Genomic DNA, 20,096 nt, shown 5'->3' on the forward strand with positions numbered 1-20,096 from the left:
TACCTTCGATTTTAGAACGTAGTTAGCGGCTGCCACCACATAGCGTTATTTATGTTGACTACTGGTGTTTTCTGATGGTTTGACCTAGATCATATGCGACGGTCAGCTCGAGTTTTACAATTAATTACGTTCGACATTTCATTGGCTAAATATTTAAACATGTTTTAACATAACATTTAGGTAAATAATTTAATTATTATTAAATTTCGACCCCATAATGTAAATAAACATAAGTTAAATGTTTTTTCCTAAATTATTAAAGATAACGCATTAGTTTTCAGTATAAGACATTCTCAGGTTAAAATATATAATTATATTTATAATTACAACTGGCATATAAAATTACTTTGGTAGTTCAAAGCTGTAGTAGTTGTCAGTAGCTGTAGCTAGTAACTCCATAATATAGTAACTAAAAACAATAACCACAAAAGACAACATCAATTGAATAAAACCCATTTTTATATAATCGATGCTTGAAAGGCAAACGTGACTAAGCGACAATAACTGCTTTGTACATAAATGATAGGCAATTAGCCATATTCGATGCGCAAAAAATATATATTTCTAGGTCTATTAAAATCATTTCATTTATGTATAAAGCTGTTATTGTCGCTTAGTCATGTTTGCCTTTCAAGCATCAATATTTATTTGGTAAAATAGTTGTTTTTTCTTATATGTCTTATACACTGCAAAATAATATTACGTTCCTGTTTCACTTCCTTAAAAAGTAGTTTTTGTAAAAGTGTAGAGGGCACCCTTGACCTTGGTGGTTTTTTAATTACTTTTGTAGGGTAACTCTTAATTTTTTCTTTTTTCTCTATAGGAACTGATTTTTTATCAGGTATTATATCCGGAGTAAGTTCTGTTATGTCCTTCTTTAATATTGCTATTTCTTCAGGGCCATCATCATCAACATCCAAAAGACAGCTTTTACTATCTTTTCTTTTATGTTCTGACATTTCAGGTACACTTAAATTAGGTATGGCTACACTTTTAGGATCTGAGTTGACTTTATGAAGATTTCCATTTGTTTCTGAATTTTGGTTACATTTGTCAATAATGTTTTCCTTTGATACAGTAGTCTCATCATCATCAGAAGACCCATATTCACAAATAAGTAAAGAAAGGGCATTACATACAGTTGACTCAGAACTAATGTTTGTTTTTGTGTTAAGTACATTTTCTTCACTCACATCATCATCTTCAATGCCAAGGTCAAATTTTTCTGTTTCCATAATATCTTCTGGAGTTACACTTTCTGACAGAATATCTTGTATACCAGAAAATGGTTTAATTGATCTTTTATCATCAAGAACTGGTAGAACTTTTGTTTTTTTAAATGGTGTTTGGGAAGGTTTCTGATTTGCTTTAAATTTTTGTTCAATTGGTTTTCTTCTATTTAGTTCACATTTGTTATTGAATTTCCTATTATCACTTTTGTATTTTCTGTTCATACCTAAAATTAAAGGTGCATTTAAAATTAAAAACAAGGCGTTAATTCAGATAGGGGATGATTTAGAGTAAGTAATTTTATATAGCTAAAAGGTGAAAATGTTGCCTTTTAACTGTGTCTTTATATTTTACTCCTTACTCTTACTGTTCACAGAATGTAACTGAGGTTTGGCTATGAATTATTGGTGAGTGCAGGAGGTGGCTTTCAGGTTGTGATATTTATGGTCTCCTGTAACCACTTAACATCATGTAGATAAACTCATAGTGTTTAAAAAAATATTAAATTATAAAATCTTTCTACAAGCTAACCTGACCTAAAGTGACTACTTAATTAACCTAATACAGGCCATGTCATGATGATTAAAATAGAAATGAACTTTGGTTTGTAAGTACCTGATTTTTTATTGTCACACATATTCTTGTCTCTTGAAAGTCCCATTTTTTCACCTCTTTCAATTTTCTCCCTAACCATTGCAGCTTTTTTCTCAATATTAGCTTGTGTTGGATAGTTTCTTCTTCTATCTTCTCGCCATGTCTTTATTTCCTCTGGATTATTTAATTTAGCAATTTTTTTGTAAAGACCAGTCGAGTGCTGCATTTGTATGTGTTTGGTTATTATCTTTGGATGTGCTACAAATCCGCATCCATCTATATTGCATTTCTGAAAATATATTTTCAGAAATATAGTTTTATGAGTATTAATTATTGAATTATAATCAGTTGAGACGTTTTGTTTGTGAATTATTTATAGCACAAGTTATTATAATTAACATATTTTTATTGCTAAGATATGTTGACAAGTTCATTACCCATCTGGTGTTAAGTGGTCACTGGACTCAATTCACATCAACCACATTAAAGCTATCACCCAACCTTGAGACATAAATTCTAAATCTGTTTCTCAGTACAATGGCTGCCCAACTTAATGACATGAAAAAGATTTATTTTGAAAGCAAAAACATTAGATGTTTATTTAATTGCTTGGTGGAGTATATGCATTAATGAAAAACATCATCAGGGAAATGACAGCCATAGCAACTCTTGGAAGACCATATTCTTTTCATAAAATTTACCATCATCAAATCAACAATTTGCAGCAGTATGTCTTCGATAAGTTCACAAATTTCATCTTTGAGCTCTTAAATAAATTGTAAGCCATTGGCATAGACCTTATTTATTTATTTATTTGGGAAACAAACTGTACAATACAAAACATAAATATTTAAAAAAAATATAGCTAAAACAATAACCAAATATGTTTCCACAATCAAAATCGCATTTAAGTAGACTGTGAACAAGAAGAGAAATTTAGAAATTTAAATTACAAAAAAACAAAAGCAACACAATACGCACATATCATTTTATACATTAACTTACACTATAAAACTACAACACTTATCGGGCCAAATCACCCTATAAACACTCCAAAACAGCTTTTCTATATGCTACAAGTGACAAGCAAAAGATGTCAGCATTAGAGAACTTATCATTTAAATAGCCTCAAAGAAAAAAGTGTAATGGCATTGTAAATCTATATAAATACATATTATTGAAATTAGTAATTTTCTTCAATGTTGGGTGCACATTTTTATACCAATTTTGATAGCATAAACTACTTAAATACTTACTTCATGTTGATTTTTATGTTTCTCCAGAATGACTGCATTAGGAAATCCTCTATCACAAGTTTCACACCAATGTTCTTCATTTCTATCAATAATGGATTGGGTTTGATTCGACCAAGAAGACACACGTGGGCCATAGTTGAATCGCCATTGAGTATTCGGAAAACAAAATCGTGGATAGTTCGGCATTCTTGGAGACTGCGGTATATACCTACTTAATTCAATAGGGTTCATATTGCATCTTATACCATGCGTTAACTTTTTTAACAGCGATCCCTGAATCTGATGTAGTTTTCGTCTTTTTAATTCAACTCATTCAAGTTACCTACGCCACAAATTATTAATGAATTTGGCTAAACTTTCTTTTTGGGTCCGTCGATTTGGAAGTTCACAATATTAGTTGTAGATAGTACTCATAAATAAAAAGCTTTTTGCAAAATTTCAAGTTGCGGAGACTCCCGGTTTACGAGATATAATTTTTTAAAGTTTCCGTAAATATTAGAAAAATCGTAAAGGTAGATGACACATTTGACGTTTCACGTTCCATTCACGGTAAGCGTGTATTTTGTAAAATTTTATGTCATGTTTTTACCGAAATATATTTTATTATTTTAATATATTCACATAGTAAATTTGTTGCAACTAATGTGCATTGTAACTGTTTCTGTAATAAGCAATTATATTGACTTTTTGCACAAAAAGTAACAAAATTTTGCTTATACTGTGGAACGGAACGTGAAATAACGCACTTTTTTTTATAGCGTCTTTTTAACTGTCTCTGTAACAAACTAACTTTTTAAATAAGATTTAAATATAAAACAGTAAAATTGCTCGTGTTTTGGAAATAAAATTGCAAAAATATTTTTTCCCCCCACTTTCGACCTTGTCTTGTCTGCCCTACCCCTAGAGTGTATATGATATTCATCTAAAACCTCTTGCTTTTTTTTTCCTCTCTTCTGCTGCTGCTGACAACATCAGAAGAACTCCCATTTTCTGGCGTTTTGATAAAACAGCTGGCATTTTAGATAAATTAAAACACGTCCTCTCATTTCATTCGATCGATTTAATATCGAATATTTTATATGTCGCATCCGGGTCAATAGTTCGGAATATCAACGATACACAAACGTCAGTGACAGAATGGCCGTGTCGTGGTTGACGACTTTTAGTAATATTAAGACGGTGGTTTTGATTATTATTTTAAATGATGAAATGTTGTTTTGATAAATATCACAAAATGAAGGGTAGACTCCGTAACGCCACAGTTATAAAATGGCGGTACGTGGACAGAGTCGTGGCATTCGTGTCAGACAGTGATTCCGTCCGTCTCAGCAGTGAGTCTCTGACGGTCAGTCAGTCAGTCAGTCGGTCTGTCGGTATGTGCAACGAAACTGTCGGTTTATCCTGTCATTGTGAAAGTTGTGTGTGTTGAGTTTCAATAATTATGATTGAAAAGTTTTATTGACTAAACTGAGTTCAATCGAATACGAGTGATGACGAAACTACCGCTCAGCCATCCCTGACGCGTGCCGACATCAGAAGTGAGATCAGGACTCTACTCTCACTGGCGTGACGTGTTTGAACATGTTCGAAGTACAGCAAAAAAAAACATGATGCAGATCAGAATACTAGTAGTGGTACGCCACAAGAGCGTGAATGCAGCATACGTAAGTCGTGTAATAACGTCTCTGTTACCTCGATGGAAGATCTGACCACGAAGAAATCGTCACATCTTACGTTCTGGCTCATGTTGCCCAGTTTGACTGTCGACTTCATCACATGGCATTTACTAGCGGAAATACAAAACGTAACAAGCTATTGCAAGAAATTAAGGCAAGTGCAAATCTCAATGACGAGTGGGTAGTTCCGACAAGAGTTATTTTAAGCGGCTGACTTCTGCTAGAGTTACATGGCACTAGTGCAGTAAACCAGGACATGAGACTGTGAATTGTCGCTGAAATTTTAGAATATACTAGATTCAATACCAATAACACTACACGTTCGATGACTTCGGGCTCCAGCAAGCAAGCAAACAAGAAAGCAAGCAAGTTTCCGTGGGGAAGAAAAATTGACACATCTGAAGTCGTCGTGACCTGTAAGATAAGACGTCCGGTGCGTTCGTGTCTGGCGATGCGGCGGCGTTCGGGTTCCGCTGGCGGATGCAGGTTTTTCCGGTGAAGTGCGTGCTTGTGCGTGCTTGACAAGTGTTCGCGGTTGGCTTCCTCAGTGTGGGAGTAACATCGTGTAGGAGAGGTGGAACCCGTAAAATTGTAGTTTGCGTGGTGGCTGGTAAGATTTGTTGCGGTAAGAAGTTTGCACGGTGGTAAAATGTCTTGTGAGTCTGCACAGGTAGCCGGAGGTGAGACTTCCGCGGTCGCGGCCCACCCAGTCCGCGAGAACCGGGCAGATCGCCTCGATGGTACGGAGGCCGGCCGACGGGTCCGCCAAACGACGAGACCACGCCTCCAGCACGGACGGCCGAGATTGGAGCCCCCGCGATCCGGCTGCACTTGCGCTAGGGCGCGCCGCCTCGTAGGAGACTGTGAGGTATCCTTGAATGACTCTGACTGCGATCGCGCGCTGCCGGCGTCGCAGCGCGGGGACGTTCTCGTGGGTAACGACGTGGCACCAGACGGGTGCTCCGTATAGTGCCGTCGACAGCACGGGTACCATCACCCTGCCTATTTCTGCCGTGAAGCAGTGGTGTATTTCGGTTTGAAGGGTGGGACAGCGGTTATAACTATACTGAGACCTTAGAACTTCTATCTCAAGGTGTGTGGTGTGTTTACGCTGTGGATATCTATGGGTTCCAGTAACCACTTAACACAAGGTGGGCTGTGAGCTCGTCCACACATTAAAACGCAGAGCGTAATCAAACGAAATTAGATACGAAGTTTAAAGGGCCGTTTAAAGTAGTTGAAGTATTGGATGGTGACCGTTACACATTGAAAGCTTTAAATTCAAAACGTACTTACAAATACCCACATGATAGGCTAAGAAAAATGCCAGCATGACACATACCAGTCGAGGTTGATGTAAATGATGATGATGAAGAGCAAGCTTAAATTGTGGTGAAAACTCGAGTAAGGATAGTCTATCGGCCGTATTGTGTTCGACCGTACCAGTAGCTATTACGTAGTCGTAGCCCGGTAGAAATCGGTGTCTCTTGAGGCAACTCAAGTAGTCCGTGGGTGCGCGGTGCGCGTTTGGCTCTGGCGGAGGTCGGGGTCTGTAAAGACCATCGTGTGTAGTCAGCGGGTGATGCACACGGGCGATCCACGCGGTGGATGCGCATCATGAGGGCAATTGCGATTGCTGGTCGGCTGGAGAGCCGTGGCGTTAGATATTTTTACTCGGAAGTTTTGTTTGATCTGAGTTCCTGTAAGCTATGCCTGATTTGTACAGAGTAAATTTGAAGTTTGATGAACGACTGTGGTACGTGCTCTGACTGCTGAATAGTGAACTTTGTATACCCTATTGTTTGATTTGGTTAAAATGGTATTAAAACAGTTTAAAGCTTTGATGACTTTAAAGTTTCCGATAAGTCGTAAAGTGTAGTCAGGAGTGATCGAGCGGAACAAGTGTTCTCGTGGATGTTTTTGATTGTAGGTTAACCATCACACGAGGACATGTACAATCAGGAAGACCATGTCGCAATCAACACGTAATTGCTGCAGCCAATACGAGATATGGGACGCAAGCACAGTCTGTCGGCGCTCGATGGGTCAACTATTCACCGGCCGAGCGGAGCGACATGCCGGTAGCTGTGTAATATCGAGTATTTTTGGTAAATGAGAACAATCTGGTGAGTCGTATTATTTTTATTTGGATTTTGGTGCCGAATGTTCTCTTGTCGAGAAATCTATATGCGATGGTTCTCATAAAAGGTCTGTCGATTAGAGTCACAGGGATGACTGTTGATTAGAGTCACAGGGATGACTATCATTGAACACTTGTAGTCACAGGGATGACTATCATTGAACACTTGTAGTCACAGGGATGACTGTTGATTAGAGTCACAGGGATGACTATCATTGAACACTTGTAGTCACAGGGATGACTGTTGATTAGAGTCACAGGGATGACTATCATTGAACACTTGTAGTCACAGGGATGACTATCATTGAACACTTGTAGTCACAGGGATGACTATCATTGAACACTTGTAGTCACAGGGATGACTGTTGATTAGAGTCACAGGGATGACTATCATTGAACACTTGTAGTCACAGGGATGACTATCATTGAACACTTGTAGTCACAGGGATGACTATCATTGAACACTTGTAGTCACAGGGATGACTATCATTGAACACTTGTGGTCACAGGGATGACTATCATTGAACACTTGTGGTCACAGGGATGACTATCATTGAACACTTGTAGTCACAGGGGTGACTTAGTTACTGTGTACATGAATTGTACGGGGAGAACTTGCAGCAGTAGTAAATCACTTATTTCGTTTGTGTAATCTTTCAATGTCGTTATAGAATTGGTGATGACACAAGACTTTTATTTTAGTAGAGTGGTCAGATATGGCCGAGCGTGAATGATACTGTGCGGTATTGGCTTTTGTTTCAGATTAACACACGAGGACGTGTGTAACACAGGATGGCCGTGTCGCATCCGGGTCAATAGTTCGGAATATCAACGATACACAAACGTCAGTGACAGAATGGCCGTGTCGTGGTTGACGACTTTTAGTAATATTAAGACGGTGGTTTTGATTATTATTTTAAATGATGAAATGTTGTTTTGATAAATATCACAAAATGAAGGGTAGACTCCGTAACGCCACAGTTATAAAATGGCGGTACGTGGACAGAGTCGTGGCATTCGTGTCAGACAGTGATTCCGTCCGTCTCAGCAGTGAGTCTCTGACGGTCAGTCAGTCAGTCAGTCGGTCTGTCGGTATGTGCAACGAAACTGTCGGTTTATCCTGTCATTGTGAAAGTTGTGTGTGTTGAGTTTCAATAATTATGATTGAAAAGTTTTATTGACTAAACTGAGTTCAATCGAATACGAGTGATGACGAAACTACCGCTCAGCCATCCCTGGCGCCGCCTCCGACATATATATTATTCTGTTCGCGCTTGATACATCCAGCACCGCGGCCTTGAGCTGACGTACAGCTGTGATGGGTTTTTTTTTTCCTACCTATGCTGATAGCCTTGAGAGGCTATTTCAACTTTGCCCTAACGTTTGTAGGTGAGCTCGCGGGGCTCAAACCTGACGACGATGCTAACACGAACCCTAGCAAGAGCCGTGCTTCGCAGAATCTACCACCGGATCGGAAACGCAACCCACTGAGAAGATCCGGCGAGAAACTCAGTGGGCTGTGTCTCAGAGTTAATTTACTCGTCGAGCCCTTCGTCGCAAGCGACGGGTTCGACGAGAACGGTGACTGGTTCTTGAAGTACCTAGAAGCACCGTTAGTGGATCGGGTGGATCCGAGAAGACGTGTTTTGGGCGACGTCGACTGCTTTCCATTCTGTCCGCAGGATCGGGAATGTAGTTACCGGCGGCCACGATGAGGGGGTTCTCGTGTCGTGCCGCTTTATCGAAGTGGCGCATCGACGCTGACTGTAGATACTTACTGATGGAAGCCGTGATGGATCGTGAATAAAGCGCTAAATGCATCGTGCATCATGCATGGCCTTGGCGGGACGTACAGCAAGATGGATCGTGAATGAGGCGCTTTAGTACTATTAGGTCATAAAATCCCTTTAAAAAAATATGTAATAACTATGTTTGCAGCGTGACCAGATTTAGTAGATTTCTACTTTTTTGGTAGATTTTGAGACACTGGCAACAGAATTTAGTATGTAAAAATTATTTGGTATATTTTAGTAGAAATCATGCTTTTCAGTTATTCTAGTACTTTATAATTTATATAATTTAAAAAAAAGAATTTTTTTTTCTTTAAGTAATAGTGGTTTCTTTGTTATTTTGCTTATTTTATTGCTTAATCAAGGAAATATTCATGTTTTTACATTGTAACACGATAGCAAAAAAATAGTATAATAGATTTTTAGTATTTCACGTTCTCTTTTGGTAGAATTCAGTAGATCTCCACAAGCAGTAGATTCGTCAAATGAAATCTGGTCACACTGTATATTTGTTTGTATTTGTGAAATCAAAATTGAAAAACGCGGGAAACCTTTGAATTTGGCGGGCGCGGTTTTTGTTTGAATTTGTTGAAAAATATTTTTTTTAATCTATTAAGTGATCAGAATAGTTAAAACTTGTATATATTTGTAATTTTTATTATTATTTTAATTTTTTTGTATTTTATTCTTTTTTTCTTCGAGTTGGGGTAAGTTTTTTATATTTATATGAACGAGCCTCCGGACCCGGGGGGCACAGCGCCCCCCGCGGTTGCATTTGTCACAATCTCCAACGAATCCGGAATGGATTCTGACTGCTCTTTGGTGTCTAAAAGGAAGCTGAAGCGTAACCAGCTCCACAAAATTTGTAAAAATTGTAACAAAAGGAAAAGAAAAAATAATACAGAAACATTTAAACAATCGGACTGTCAATGCAAAGACGAATTTACTGAGAGCACTATTGATTTGCCTGCACCTGGTCCTTGCACTGATACATCTTCAAAGCCCGTTCCTCCCACTGATATGTCTCATAAAGCCTCCACACAAATTGGTAGGGCTAGTTATGATGCCAATGACCACGGCCCGTTTGTGGTACACGTGCAGAAAATACAGTCTGCTGATGATGATGGTACAACATTACACCCAGTTGTGTTTGGCAGATTTTTAAAAAAAAAATTATTCAAAAATATTGTTAATGGAAGTTTGAAGCGTATTGGCCGAAATAAAATGACACTTTCTTTTAATAATTATACAGACGCTAACAGCTTTGTCACTTCAAACTGCTTAGCTACTAACAACATGAAGGCTTTTATCCCAACTTTTAACATTACGAGGATGGGTTTAGTTAGGGGAGTCCCAACTGAGTGGTCCCCTGAAGATATTATGCAGAACACTAATGTACCCATTGGGTGTGGGGAAATTCTGAAAATTAGAAGACTAAACTATAAAGTCATGATAAACAACACACCCACATGGAAACCTTCGCAAACAGTCGTGTTTACATTTGATGGACAAGTTTTGCCCAGACGTGTATTTATGTGTTATAATTCTATGCCTGTTAAATTGTATATATACCCAACCATCCAGTGCTTTAATTGTTGCCGCTTTGGGCACACCAAGGTCCAATGTAGGTCAAAGCCCAGGTGCTTCAAGTGTGGTCAGGGCCACACTGGAGATACTTGTAATGTGGAGGAAGACTGTGTATCTTGCTGCTTATGTTCTGGGCTGCACTTTGCTTCGAGCAAAAAGTGTCCAGAGTATGTGAGACAAACAGATATTAAAGTAACAATGGCAGAGAATAGCTTATCCTATATTGAAGCGTCAAAATTACATCCCCCCATTTCTAAATCATTTGCTGATATTGTATCCTCTCTCCCAACTAAATCTCTTCCTGGTGGAAATACAGTATTGCCTGGTTCACCATCCTCACGTACAATATCTTATAAAAAAACAGTCTTCACTAAACCCAGAACTCCTCCTCAACACAGTAAAGGTTTTGATCATGTAGCACATGAGTCTCTTGTAAGGGACTACAATATGCCAGAGCCTTCTAATGGATGTGCATTACCATCCTCGTCTAATGCAAATTCACAACAGACAATAGCAGAGTTAATTACTATATTGATCAAATTACTTTCTGAACCCAATTTATCTATACCGTCCCACGCTGCTAATTTAATTCGTACTTATACTAATATTAATAATGGCCAACATGGACAAGTTAGTTCAATGGAATTGCCGCAGTATTATAAACAAAAAGCATGAAATTATACATATTATAAATACTTTTAATCCTTTTATATTTTCTCTATCTGAAACCTGGCTAAAGCCAGATTTTGTATTCAAAATCCCTGGTTATTCGTGCTTAAGAGAAGACAGGGCTGATGGATATGGTGGTGTATGCCTACTCATCAGAAACTCTAGCACCTTTTCTTCCTTCCCTCTCCCTTCACATAGTAACTGCTTTTCTGTCATTGCAGCTATTGTTGATGGTATCTGTTTTGTCTCTATCTATGTCCCTCATCCCTCCTTGCAAATCTTCAATGAAATTAAAAACTTAATTTCAGTTCTTCCTCGGCCTTTCATGATTCTGGGTGATTTCAACTCTCATCACACATCTTGGGGTAGTTCAGTATCTAATAGTTATGGTTATGAATTATTAGATATCTTAGACATGTATAGCCTGTGCATTTTAAACTCGGGTTCTCCTACTCGCCTCACAAAGCCTGGTGAAGTAATTAGTGCCATTGACCTGTCCATTTGTACTCCCCAGTTAGCATCTTCTCTATCTTGGTCTACTTTGTGTTCCACTTATAATAGTGATCACTATCCCATAATCATTTCATTTCCCTGTAAAAAAAAGGATACAATGTGTATTCAAAACTCTCGCCTCAAACACAAAATCATAGACTCTAAATGGAGTCAATACACGTTATTAATAGAAGAGAAAATTCATAGTTGCTCAGAAGTTAATGTCATAGATAATAATTATTTCAAAGCTATTTTGTTAGAATCGGCTGATAATGTTTTTCCAAAGAAAAAGCCGCGTAGTAATAAGTTGTCATCTCCACCGTGGTGGGATGAAGAATGTACCAATGCTATAAAGAAACGCAAGGCAGCAGAGCGTAATTATCGCAATAATATGTCTATGAAAAACTACGAGGCATTAATGACTATAATGAAAGAGGTTAGAAAACTATTTAAAAAAAAGAAATTTGACGGGTGGAGGAAATTTTGTAGCACTATATCACCTGAAACACATGCTACTGTCATATGGCGAAATATCAAAAGATTTAGATCAGCTGTCAATCCTTCTAACGCATTGTTGCTGCCTATAGAATTAGCAGATCAATTCCTTGATCGTTTGGCTCCTCCTTCTGCTCCACTCAACGATCCTATCCTGTCTTATAAGCAATATAACTCTGATGCCCCTTCTTCTCTAAATCTAACTTTTACGTTAGTGGAGTTAAAAGGTGTATTAAATCACGTCAAAGACAGTGCTCCAGGGGAAGATGGGATTCCGTATTCCTTTTTGTCTCACCTTGGCGAAAAAGGATTAAATTACTTTTTAAATTTAATAAATAAAATTTTACTGACAGGTGACATTCCACCGTCATGGCGAAGTCAAATAGTATTGCCATTTTTAAAGCCGTCTAAGGTACAATCTGATATCAAATCATATCGTCCGATAGTTTTGTCATCGGTGATCACAAAAGTTGTTGAACATTTAATTAAAAATCGGCTTGAATGGTATATAGAAAATAACGAATATCTGTCCCAAACTCAGTTTGGATTTCGAAAAGGTAAAAGTGTGGGGGACAATTTAGGCATATTAGTTACGGATATTCGTAATGCTTTCTCAGATAAAAAGTCAGTAGTTGCTGCTTTTTTGGATATTAATTCGGCTTATGATAACGTTCTATTACATATTCTAAAAAGTAAATTAGATAAATTAAAGGTTCCCTATTTTTTAACTAATTCCATTGTAAATCTTCTTTCGGAGAGGAAAATTATTTTAGATGTTGGCGGCCCTTATAAGCCTAGTAGGCTGGTATGGAGAGGTTTGCCACAGGGGTCTGTTCTGAGTCCTTTATTGTACAATATTTATACATATGATCTAGAAGGTTCAGTCGGAGATTCAGCAAGTTTATTACAGTATGCCGATGACTTGGTTATTTATGCCTCTGATATGTCTGTAAGTACTGCTGAACGATATGTTTCCTCCTCTTTATCTTTACTAAAAATCTGGATGGATGCAAATGGCCTTGATCTGTCTCCCTCAAAAAGTACTGTTGTACTTTTCACCAAATCCCGTACTCCCTGCTCACTTAATATAACATATGATGGCGATATATTACCCATTAGGAATCAAGTTCAGTTCTTAGGAGCTATTCTTGATTCTAAACTAACGGGTCAACCACACTGCGAATTTGTGGTTAGTAAATGTGAGCGAAACTTGAACATGCTGAGATGTCTCGGTGGGGTTTGGTGGGGTGCTCACCCGGCTACACTGAGGTTGGTGTATAATGCTGTCATTAGAAGTGTACTGGATTTTGGGACCTTTTTCTTAGACCCAGGTAATGTGGCTGGCTTTAGAAAACTAGATCTCATACAGTCTAGGGCTTTGAGGATTGTTTCTGGTGCCATGAAATCGAGTCCGGTTAATGCTCTGCAAATAGAATGTTGTGACCCTCCTTTAAACTTAAGACGTCAATATCTGTCCGACAGATTCATTTTTAGATTTGTTCAGTTCCATAATCATCCCCTCATTTCGAAACTAGAGTTTCTTTCTAAAAAAGTACCCTCTTCACATAAACCTTTACCTTGTCTGTTAAAAAGTTTCCTGAAATTCAAACAATTACAAGCCCCAACTCATTCTTTTCAGGTGCTTCCTTTATTTGGCGCTTCTTATGATTCTCTCTTACTTTCTCCAGTGATTTGCTTTTCTCTTGGCATTGAAAAATCTGATTTTAATGCCAATGAAAATTTTAATTGCAATGTCAATAGTAAATGGCCTAACTGGCATCAAATTTATACAGATGCATCTAAACACTCCAGTGGGTGTGTTGGTGTTGGAGTGTATCACAAACAGTACAACATAGTTCAGAAAATTAAATTACCTCCGGAATCATCGGTCTTTACCGGTGAATGTTTTGGACTATTAAAAGCTCTTGAATATGTGCTGTCTTTCAAATTAAAAAAAACCGTTGTATTTACTGATTCCTTAAGTGCATTACAGAGCTTAGCAAAATTTTCCTAAAACTTAACCCTTTTTTTCATGTAATATTTGAATGTAAGAGAAAGCTGTTGCACTGCCAATCACACAACTATTTAGTATCATTTTGTTGGGTACCTAGTCACTGTGGCATATCTGGAAATGTGAAAGCTGACAGTTTGGCCAACAGTGCTACTGTGACCGGTGACGTATACCCGTACAAGAATTTTGGCCATGATCTTGCTGCTTTGCCCGGCATATGCCTCCACAAATCGTGGAATATGTGTTGGGAAGAGAGCGGCCGGATTAAGGGTCGTTTCTTGTATGCTATACAGTCTTCTGTTCCCAGGAAGCCATGGTTTGCCAAATTGTCGTTTGGTAAAACCGCCACTTCTACTATAATTCGTATGCGTCTGGGACATAACAGCCTTCCAGTTCATTTGCACAAACTTGGTATCGTAACTAGTACCGCCTGTGAGTGTGGCGAGAGTTATTGTGACCTGAATCATATTTTCTTTTCTTGTTCTTTATATGATCATTCTTCCTTATATACTTCTTTAGTATCTCTCTCTGTTCCCCTTCCTACTAATATTTCTTTACTTCTTCGAGATTTTAATCCCCTTGTATATAGTATTTTAAGTAGGTTTATTTTAAATAATAACATTAAACTATAATTTTGATTTATTTTCCCTGTTATATAATTATTCTGATTTTTTTTGTAAATTCAATTCGTTCTAAATCATTTATGTTTTGTTGCGATAAGTTCCCTTCGTTTTTTATTATTTATAAACTGTAAATAAATAAAACGGCGAATTATAAAAACGTTATTACTTGACGCTGGCTAATGCACAAAACGTGCCAGAGCCAAAAAATAAAGAAGAAGAAGAAGAAATCAAAATTTGTACCTACATACCTACACCTACTGTAGTTAATAGTTATTGGAGGAATTAATGTATTGATGTCTTTAACTCCAATGTAGAACGGTCTATAGTACATGATTATATAAATAAAACACGAACACTAATATACCTACCACATGACCTCTATCTAGTTAATACAATCGAACAATATATTCGTAAAGAAACAGAGTACATACTACTAATTTAAAGCTATTTATTTATATTGTTAATAATGAATAATTCCGCTGCTAAGGTATACAATCACTAAAATGCTTTACTGTATGAATACTCTATAAAAATGATGCTCATGCAATGTTACATGTTTGATCGATTTTACTTGGTTCGTATTATTTCAGGTTGGCGAAATTTTCACTGAAGCTGGCGCCGCTTTTAACAAATTGGCAGAAATGATAATGCTTCTTCATCCAATAGCTGAAACTACACCAAGGCATGTATCAAGCAATGTCTATGTTTGTCCTCTATGCATTTCTAAACAATTCACTTGACTGTGATAAAACTGATACTATAAGAAAGGTTTCATAGTATCAATACATGATAGGTTGGTTTACATAAGCATATGATAGGATTTATTGATGGTAGGATCTCTTGTGAGTAGGTCACCCTGCCTATTTCTGCCATGCATTTGGGTTTGAAGGGTAGGGCAGCCATTGTAACTATACTTGAGACCTTAGAACTTAAGAACTTATATCTCAAGGAGGGTGGCACATTTACGTTGTAGATGTCTATGGGCTGCAGTAACCACTTAACACCAGGTGGGCTGTGAGCTCGTCCACCCATCTAAGCAATAAAAAAAAGGTGGTGTGTGTATAGTGTTAGGAATTTCATGGATTTCATACAATTAGTGATAGTCACAGTGGAGTGTGACTGGTCTTACAAAAGCTGAAAGCTCACCTGATAGATAATTATAAGGATTTGGATAGTGATAGACTATTATAAGTTTGTATAAATTTTATTATTTTGATTGTAAATGTAATAAAATTTGTTTTTAAATCATATTAATGAAAAAATGAGTAGCATTGATTTAGTTTACTAATAACTTAATACGAGTAGTTTGATTAATTTACTCAAAGTTATTGTAGCATTTAACTACAGAGGTAAAAATGTGCTAAAATTCTGTAATTCAGTTATAAACATGGTGTAATTTGGTTATCCTATCACTACCCAACTGGTGCAGTGGTAAATGGCATGAGGATGGATACAGGGAATGGTTTACTGGTTTAGAAAGAAGTTTACCTAAAACCAAAAAGATCTTAGGTTTTTTAGTTATCTAAAAAATAATATAAAATTTAGCAGTTGTATATTATCATATATATTTATAATTAATTGTTGTTTTTTAAATTAATAGTGTGCAGGCGAAAACCCCAGTAAAGCGAAAGGCTACAGATGAAAAATATGCACCAAGCACATCGGGTCAACACACCGTCCACACATCTATTTCACAACAAGTCAGTTGAAGCATTGTAATATAAAACTGATACAACTAAAATTACATTATTGAATCCAATGGCAATAATTGGACATTAAAGATGCAGGTTGAAATAATAATTACTGTGGCTTATTGTTAGTTTACATATTATGACAATATAAAATGTTGTCAAGTTTTGTAAGGAAACCATCATTGACTTTTTGGAAAGCTGGGTGGGCCTCAAGGCTCAAGGCCAGCTAAAGAGAGTTGTCCTGAGGCCCGAACTGTATCACTGTAGGGGGTCACAAAGACACAACAGTATCAAAGTTGAAAAAATATTTTGTTGAGTTTTTTGAATAGTCATGTTCATTTGTGTTACATGTGATTTATTGGCTTCACCCTTACAATACAAACCATAGACATAGCATTTCTGTAAGAATTTTAAGAGTAATAAAAAATAAAACACTTCTATTGGTAACTTAACTTTTAATAATTTAACAATTTATAAATGATAGTATTTTGTAAAACTTATACATTAACTTCATTGTCCATGATTATGCAAAAATATTTATTAGTACTATTGTCGATTTACAGGTTACTCTCAATATGCTGAATGCTCCTGAACCAGAAATGGAAGTTGAAAGCCTGGGTGGTGATGTCAAGTTAGAGTTTGAGCCGAGCACAGAGGAAATTGTCACTTAAAGAGGCAAATTTGAGTAATTTAGTGAAGGTAATGATGTCATTGATACCTATGTAAATATTTTTTCTAAGTTTGTAAATTAAGTTAGACTAAGTAAGATTTTATTAAAAAATTATATCAATTCCTTTTTTTCATTTGTTTGAATATTTAATTTGTAACTTTGTATTTTTCTGTTCCATGAAGAATTTTGTGATTCATATACTTTTATATGTGTATGCTCTTTTAAAATACTTTCTATAAAAATGTCAACTTGACTTCTTATTTTAAGAGTGTCATACAGTTGGAATGTATTTCCAGTTTTCTTAATTCTCTTTTGTGCCTGCCTATAACATTTCCAAGGTTGTGGTTCAATTATTATTGATTTAGAAATTGTTTTAATGTGTTCCAAAAATTCTCTTAAGCCATTATCTCCATTATTCAAATGAATCCACATTGATACAGAAAAACAAAATGTGATATCAAACATTGATCTACCATTTTTCTTGAGATATTCATTGATTGAATCACGATCACTTTTTTCCATGACATTTGCGGTTGTGTATTCAATGTTTCGTTCGGTGTTAGACTCTTGAGCACGATTTATGAGTACTGAGTCAATGTCAACGGCCAATATGTGCAACATGCATTGAGGATAAAGGTTTTTTAATAGTTTATACAATTCTCTTGTAAGATCTCCAGTATTGCAACCAATGTCCAGGCAATATATATCTTCCGTTAAAGTGGGAAACATATTTGGGTGCAAATTGTTTATTCTCTCAGCCACGTTATGAAATGAATAGTAGTTTATAAAATTTCCAAATTTAACAGCCCCAGGATCACTGCCAAAATAATCCAAATCTTTAGTTCGTTCTTTCATTTTTACTTCCCTTGTTGTAAATGTAAATATGAACGTTTATTTTGCAATCAAAGAGCTACAGGGAATGAATTCATGAACCATACACGGGCTTAAACAACATTCACGACCCGTGGAATTTTTAATTGCCGGAGAGCACTACCTGTAAACACTTGGAAGTACATTCCTAATTCTCAATATTAATATTGAACATTCTATTAATACTTTCAGTAAATATGTTAATTAAACGCCAAATTAAAATTAAATTGCCAAGGGAGCATTTGTTCCAAATTGACATTGATGTTATTCGTTTTGTTGATTTGGATAAGCAAAGGGAGTATTACACATACAGCCAATTCTCACATTGTAGCCGATGATGTGTCCTTTGATTCAGCAGGAAAATTAAATGTAATGGAAATAAAACAAATAACCATCGAATAAATAAAGTGAAAAGAAATGAAATACCCTATTGGTGAAATGGTGGGAATCGTAGGACTGAGACTGAAATGAAAATTTTTGAAGTACCCGAATTAGAACAGATGAAAAAGCACAAACATTAAAAAAAAAATCAGTTAACCTCACTTTTTGCGTTCTGTCACGTAAGCCGTCCTGATCAGTTTCGGTTAAAGTACAAAGCACTCACCGGAGCTGATAGTCAAGGCTACTTAAATGCAGCCAAGTATGCAAAATCCTAATAGCTTTAAAACGGTTTGTAAGCGGACAGTGCGCTACGTGAGGGGTGGTTTTCTGAAATATTTCATTTATGTTGTTTATGTCTATGGGCTAGTAAATACTTAACACCAGGTGAGCCATGAGCTCGTCCATCCATCTAAGCATTAAATCAGTATATCGTAATATTTGCAAATAACATTTGTTAAAATTTTACCATGGTACTGACTAATTGATTTAGTTTAAATGAAACGGTGAAAGATATTTAACATTATCTTTCACTTATTGTAAAATACGATGCGTGCGGCATTTGCGTGTAAGCATGTGACTTATGGCAGAATTCCGTATTTTCTAATTTTAATTTATTGATCAAAATGTAAAATGCGCTTCCGAGTGGTATACTGAAAGGAACAAGTCTTGCAATTAAAAATGAATATTTTACTTCGTACACGATTTCGCAGGTGTAGAAGTACTTAGGTAGGTACCATGGAATTCCTGGCTACATTTTTCTGAAATAGTGTTTGAATTGCGCATAAGAAACGTAATCTTATTAATTCAATTTTTTTTTTTTTTTTAATTCATTGATTAAAAAATATTTCGAGGAATAAGGTAGCTTATTACAGAAAATTATGATTACAGAAAAGCTTTAATTACAAATATTTGTAATAAAACTAGCTTTTGCCTGCGACTTCGCTCACGTGGAAGTTACTTTGGGATAACGCTAAATTGTACCCGCGACTTCATTTACGTAGAAAGTGAAAATATTTTTGAATAATAGAATGTTAAGGAGCTATTTAAGGTACCAAAATCACGCTTTTTAACCGACTTCAAAAGAGGAGGCTATCAATTCGACCACAATTTTTTTATCTGTATGCTCACCGATTTCTCGAGAATATTTGAACGAATTCTGATAATTCTTTTTTCTTTTTTTTTGGTTCTAAAGGTTAGACTTCCCGAATGGTTCTATAATCATTAGGATATGATCTGATGATGGATCCTGGAGAAATCCAGAAAAATCTACAATTTTCAAAGTCAATCTTGAAGTGATTTGAGTGTTTCTTGTTGATCTTCTTATTGTGTGTCGCCGCGCATTGGCCGGCCAGCGCCTTGTACATTATTATTACGTGCTTGATCATTATTTTGCTATAATGTCAAATACTTTTAATGAATAACGTATTTATTTGGATAGGGGTTAATATTATCTTTATAAAAACACCTTCACCAATAATTATAATGCTTTATTTTAGCACAAATTTGGTTAGCATAAAATAGTGAGCCAACCTTAAAAGATAGATATAATACGCTGTTACGGACTTTTTTTAGAACTTTTTAAGAGGAACAATTCTGTCATACAGTAGCGATACTTAAACCGTTTCCGCAGCGCAGGCAGCGGAAGCTCTCAAAAAAAAAAACATTTTGAAACATTCTATAATAGTGCTTCGCTCGTATTGGTCTTTGCGTGATATTATAATATAGCCTATAGTCTTCCTCAATAAATGGGCTATCTAACACCGAAATAATTTTTCAAATCGGACCAATAGTTCCTGAGATTAGCGCGTTCAACCAAACAAACAAACTCTTTAGATTTATAGTATTAGTATAGATATGTCTATAATAAATGTTGTATGTTATAATAAAATATGTATATATAAGTAAAATATGTATGTATTTT

The 20,096-nt window shown here is 36.3% G+C and overlaps 3 protein-coding genes across 4 annotated transcripts; 1 reads left to right on the forward strand and 2 right to left on the reverse strand.

Annotated features, from left to right (window-relative positions):
• Window positions 1-455: 455 nt before the first annotated feature.
• LOC101744262 (nuclear FMR1 interacting protein 1) lies at window positions 456-3,737 on the reverse strand. The gene is made up of 3 exons (XM_038021874.2): window positions 3,081-3,737; window positions 1,846-2,113; window positions 456-1,456 (listed from the first exon to the last, which is right to left on the reverse strand). The coding sequence occupies exons 1-3, from the start codon at window positions 3,309-3,311 to the stop codon at window positions 645-647; spliced, it is 1,311 nt and encodes a 436-aa protein (XP_037877802.1). The 5' UTR covers window positions 3,312-3,737; the 3' UTR covers window positions 456-644.
• A 5,055-nt stretch (window positions 3,738-8,792) lies between these two features.
• On the forward strand, window positions 8,793-17,044 carry LOC101743114 (uncharacterized). Of its 2 annotated transcripts, none has more exons than XM_004926968.4 (5): window positions 8,793-8,835; window positions 14,785-15,050; window positions 15,154-15,245; window positions 16,164-16,263; window positions 16,818-17,044. In XM_004926968.4, exons 2-5 carry the CDS (start codon window positions 15,030-15,032, stop codon window positions 16,923-16,925), a joined length of 321 nt encoding a protein of 106 aa, XP_004927025.1. In that variant the 5' UTR covers window positions 8,793-8,835; window positions 14,785-15,029; the 3' UTR covers window positions 16,926-17,044. The 2 variants fall into 2 exon arrangements, with proteins under 2 accessions (XP_004927025.1, XP_062524215.1); XM_062668231.1 differs by lacking the exon at window positions 8,793-8,835 and adding an exon at window positions 9,164-9,207.
• On the reverse strand, window positions 16,690-19,831 carry LOC101742888 (probable RNA methyltransferase CG11342). Its single transcript, XM_004926966.5, has one exon. It carries the CDS (start codon window positions 17,777-17,779, stop codon window positions 17,036-17,038), a length of 744 nt encoding a protein of 247 aa, XP_004927023.1. The 5' UTR covers window positions 17,780-19,831; the 3' UTR covers window positions 16,690-17,035.
• Between the last annotated feature and the right edge of the window lie 265 nt (window positions 19,832-20,096).

This window comes from Bombyx mori, chromosome 4 (genome assembly GCF_030269925.1).
Source record: "Bombyx mori chromosome 4, ASM3026992v2".
NCBI classification, from domain to species: Eukaryota; Metazoa; Arthropoda; class Insecta; order Lepidoptera; family Bombycidae; genus Bombyx; species Bombyx mori.

Coding starts and splice junctions, on each gene's coding strand:
- LOC101744262 (XM_038021874.2), bottom strand. CDS start 3,311: ATGAACCCTATTGAATTAAGTAGGTATATACCGCAGTCTCCAAGAATG. Junction 2,114..3,080: donor AACATAAAAATCAACATGAA/GTAAGTATTTAA, acceptor ATATATTTTCAG/AAATGCAATATAGATGGATG. Junction 1,457..1,845: donor GTGTGACAATAAAAAATCAG/GTACTTACAAAC, acceptor CTTTAATTTTAG/GTATGAACAGAAAATACAAA.
- LOC101743114 (XM_004926968.4), top strand. CDS start 15,030: ATGAATAATTCCGCTGCTAAG. Junction 15,051..15,153: donor TGAATAATTCCGCTGCTAAG/GTATACAATCAC, acceptor GTATTATTTCAG/GTTGGCGAAATTTTCACTGA. Junction 16,264..16,817: donor ACACATCTATTTCACAACAA/GTCAGTTGAAGC, acceptor GTCGATTTACAG/GTTACTCTCAATATGCTGAA.
- LOC101742888 (XM_004926966.5), bottom strand. CDS start 17,779: ATGAAAGAACGAACTAAAGATTTGGATTATTTTGGCAGTGATCCTGGG.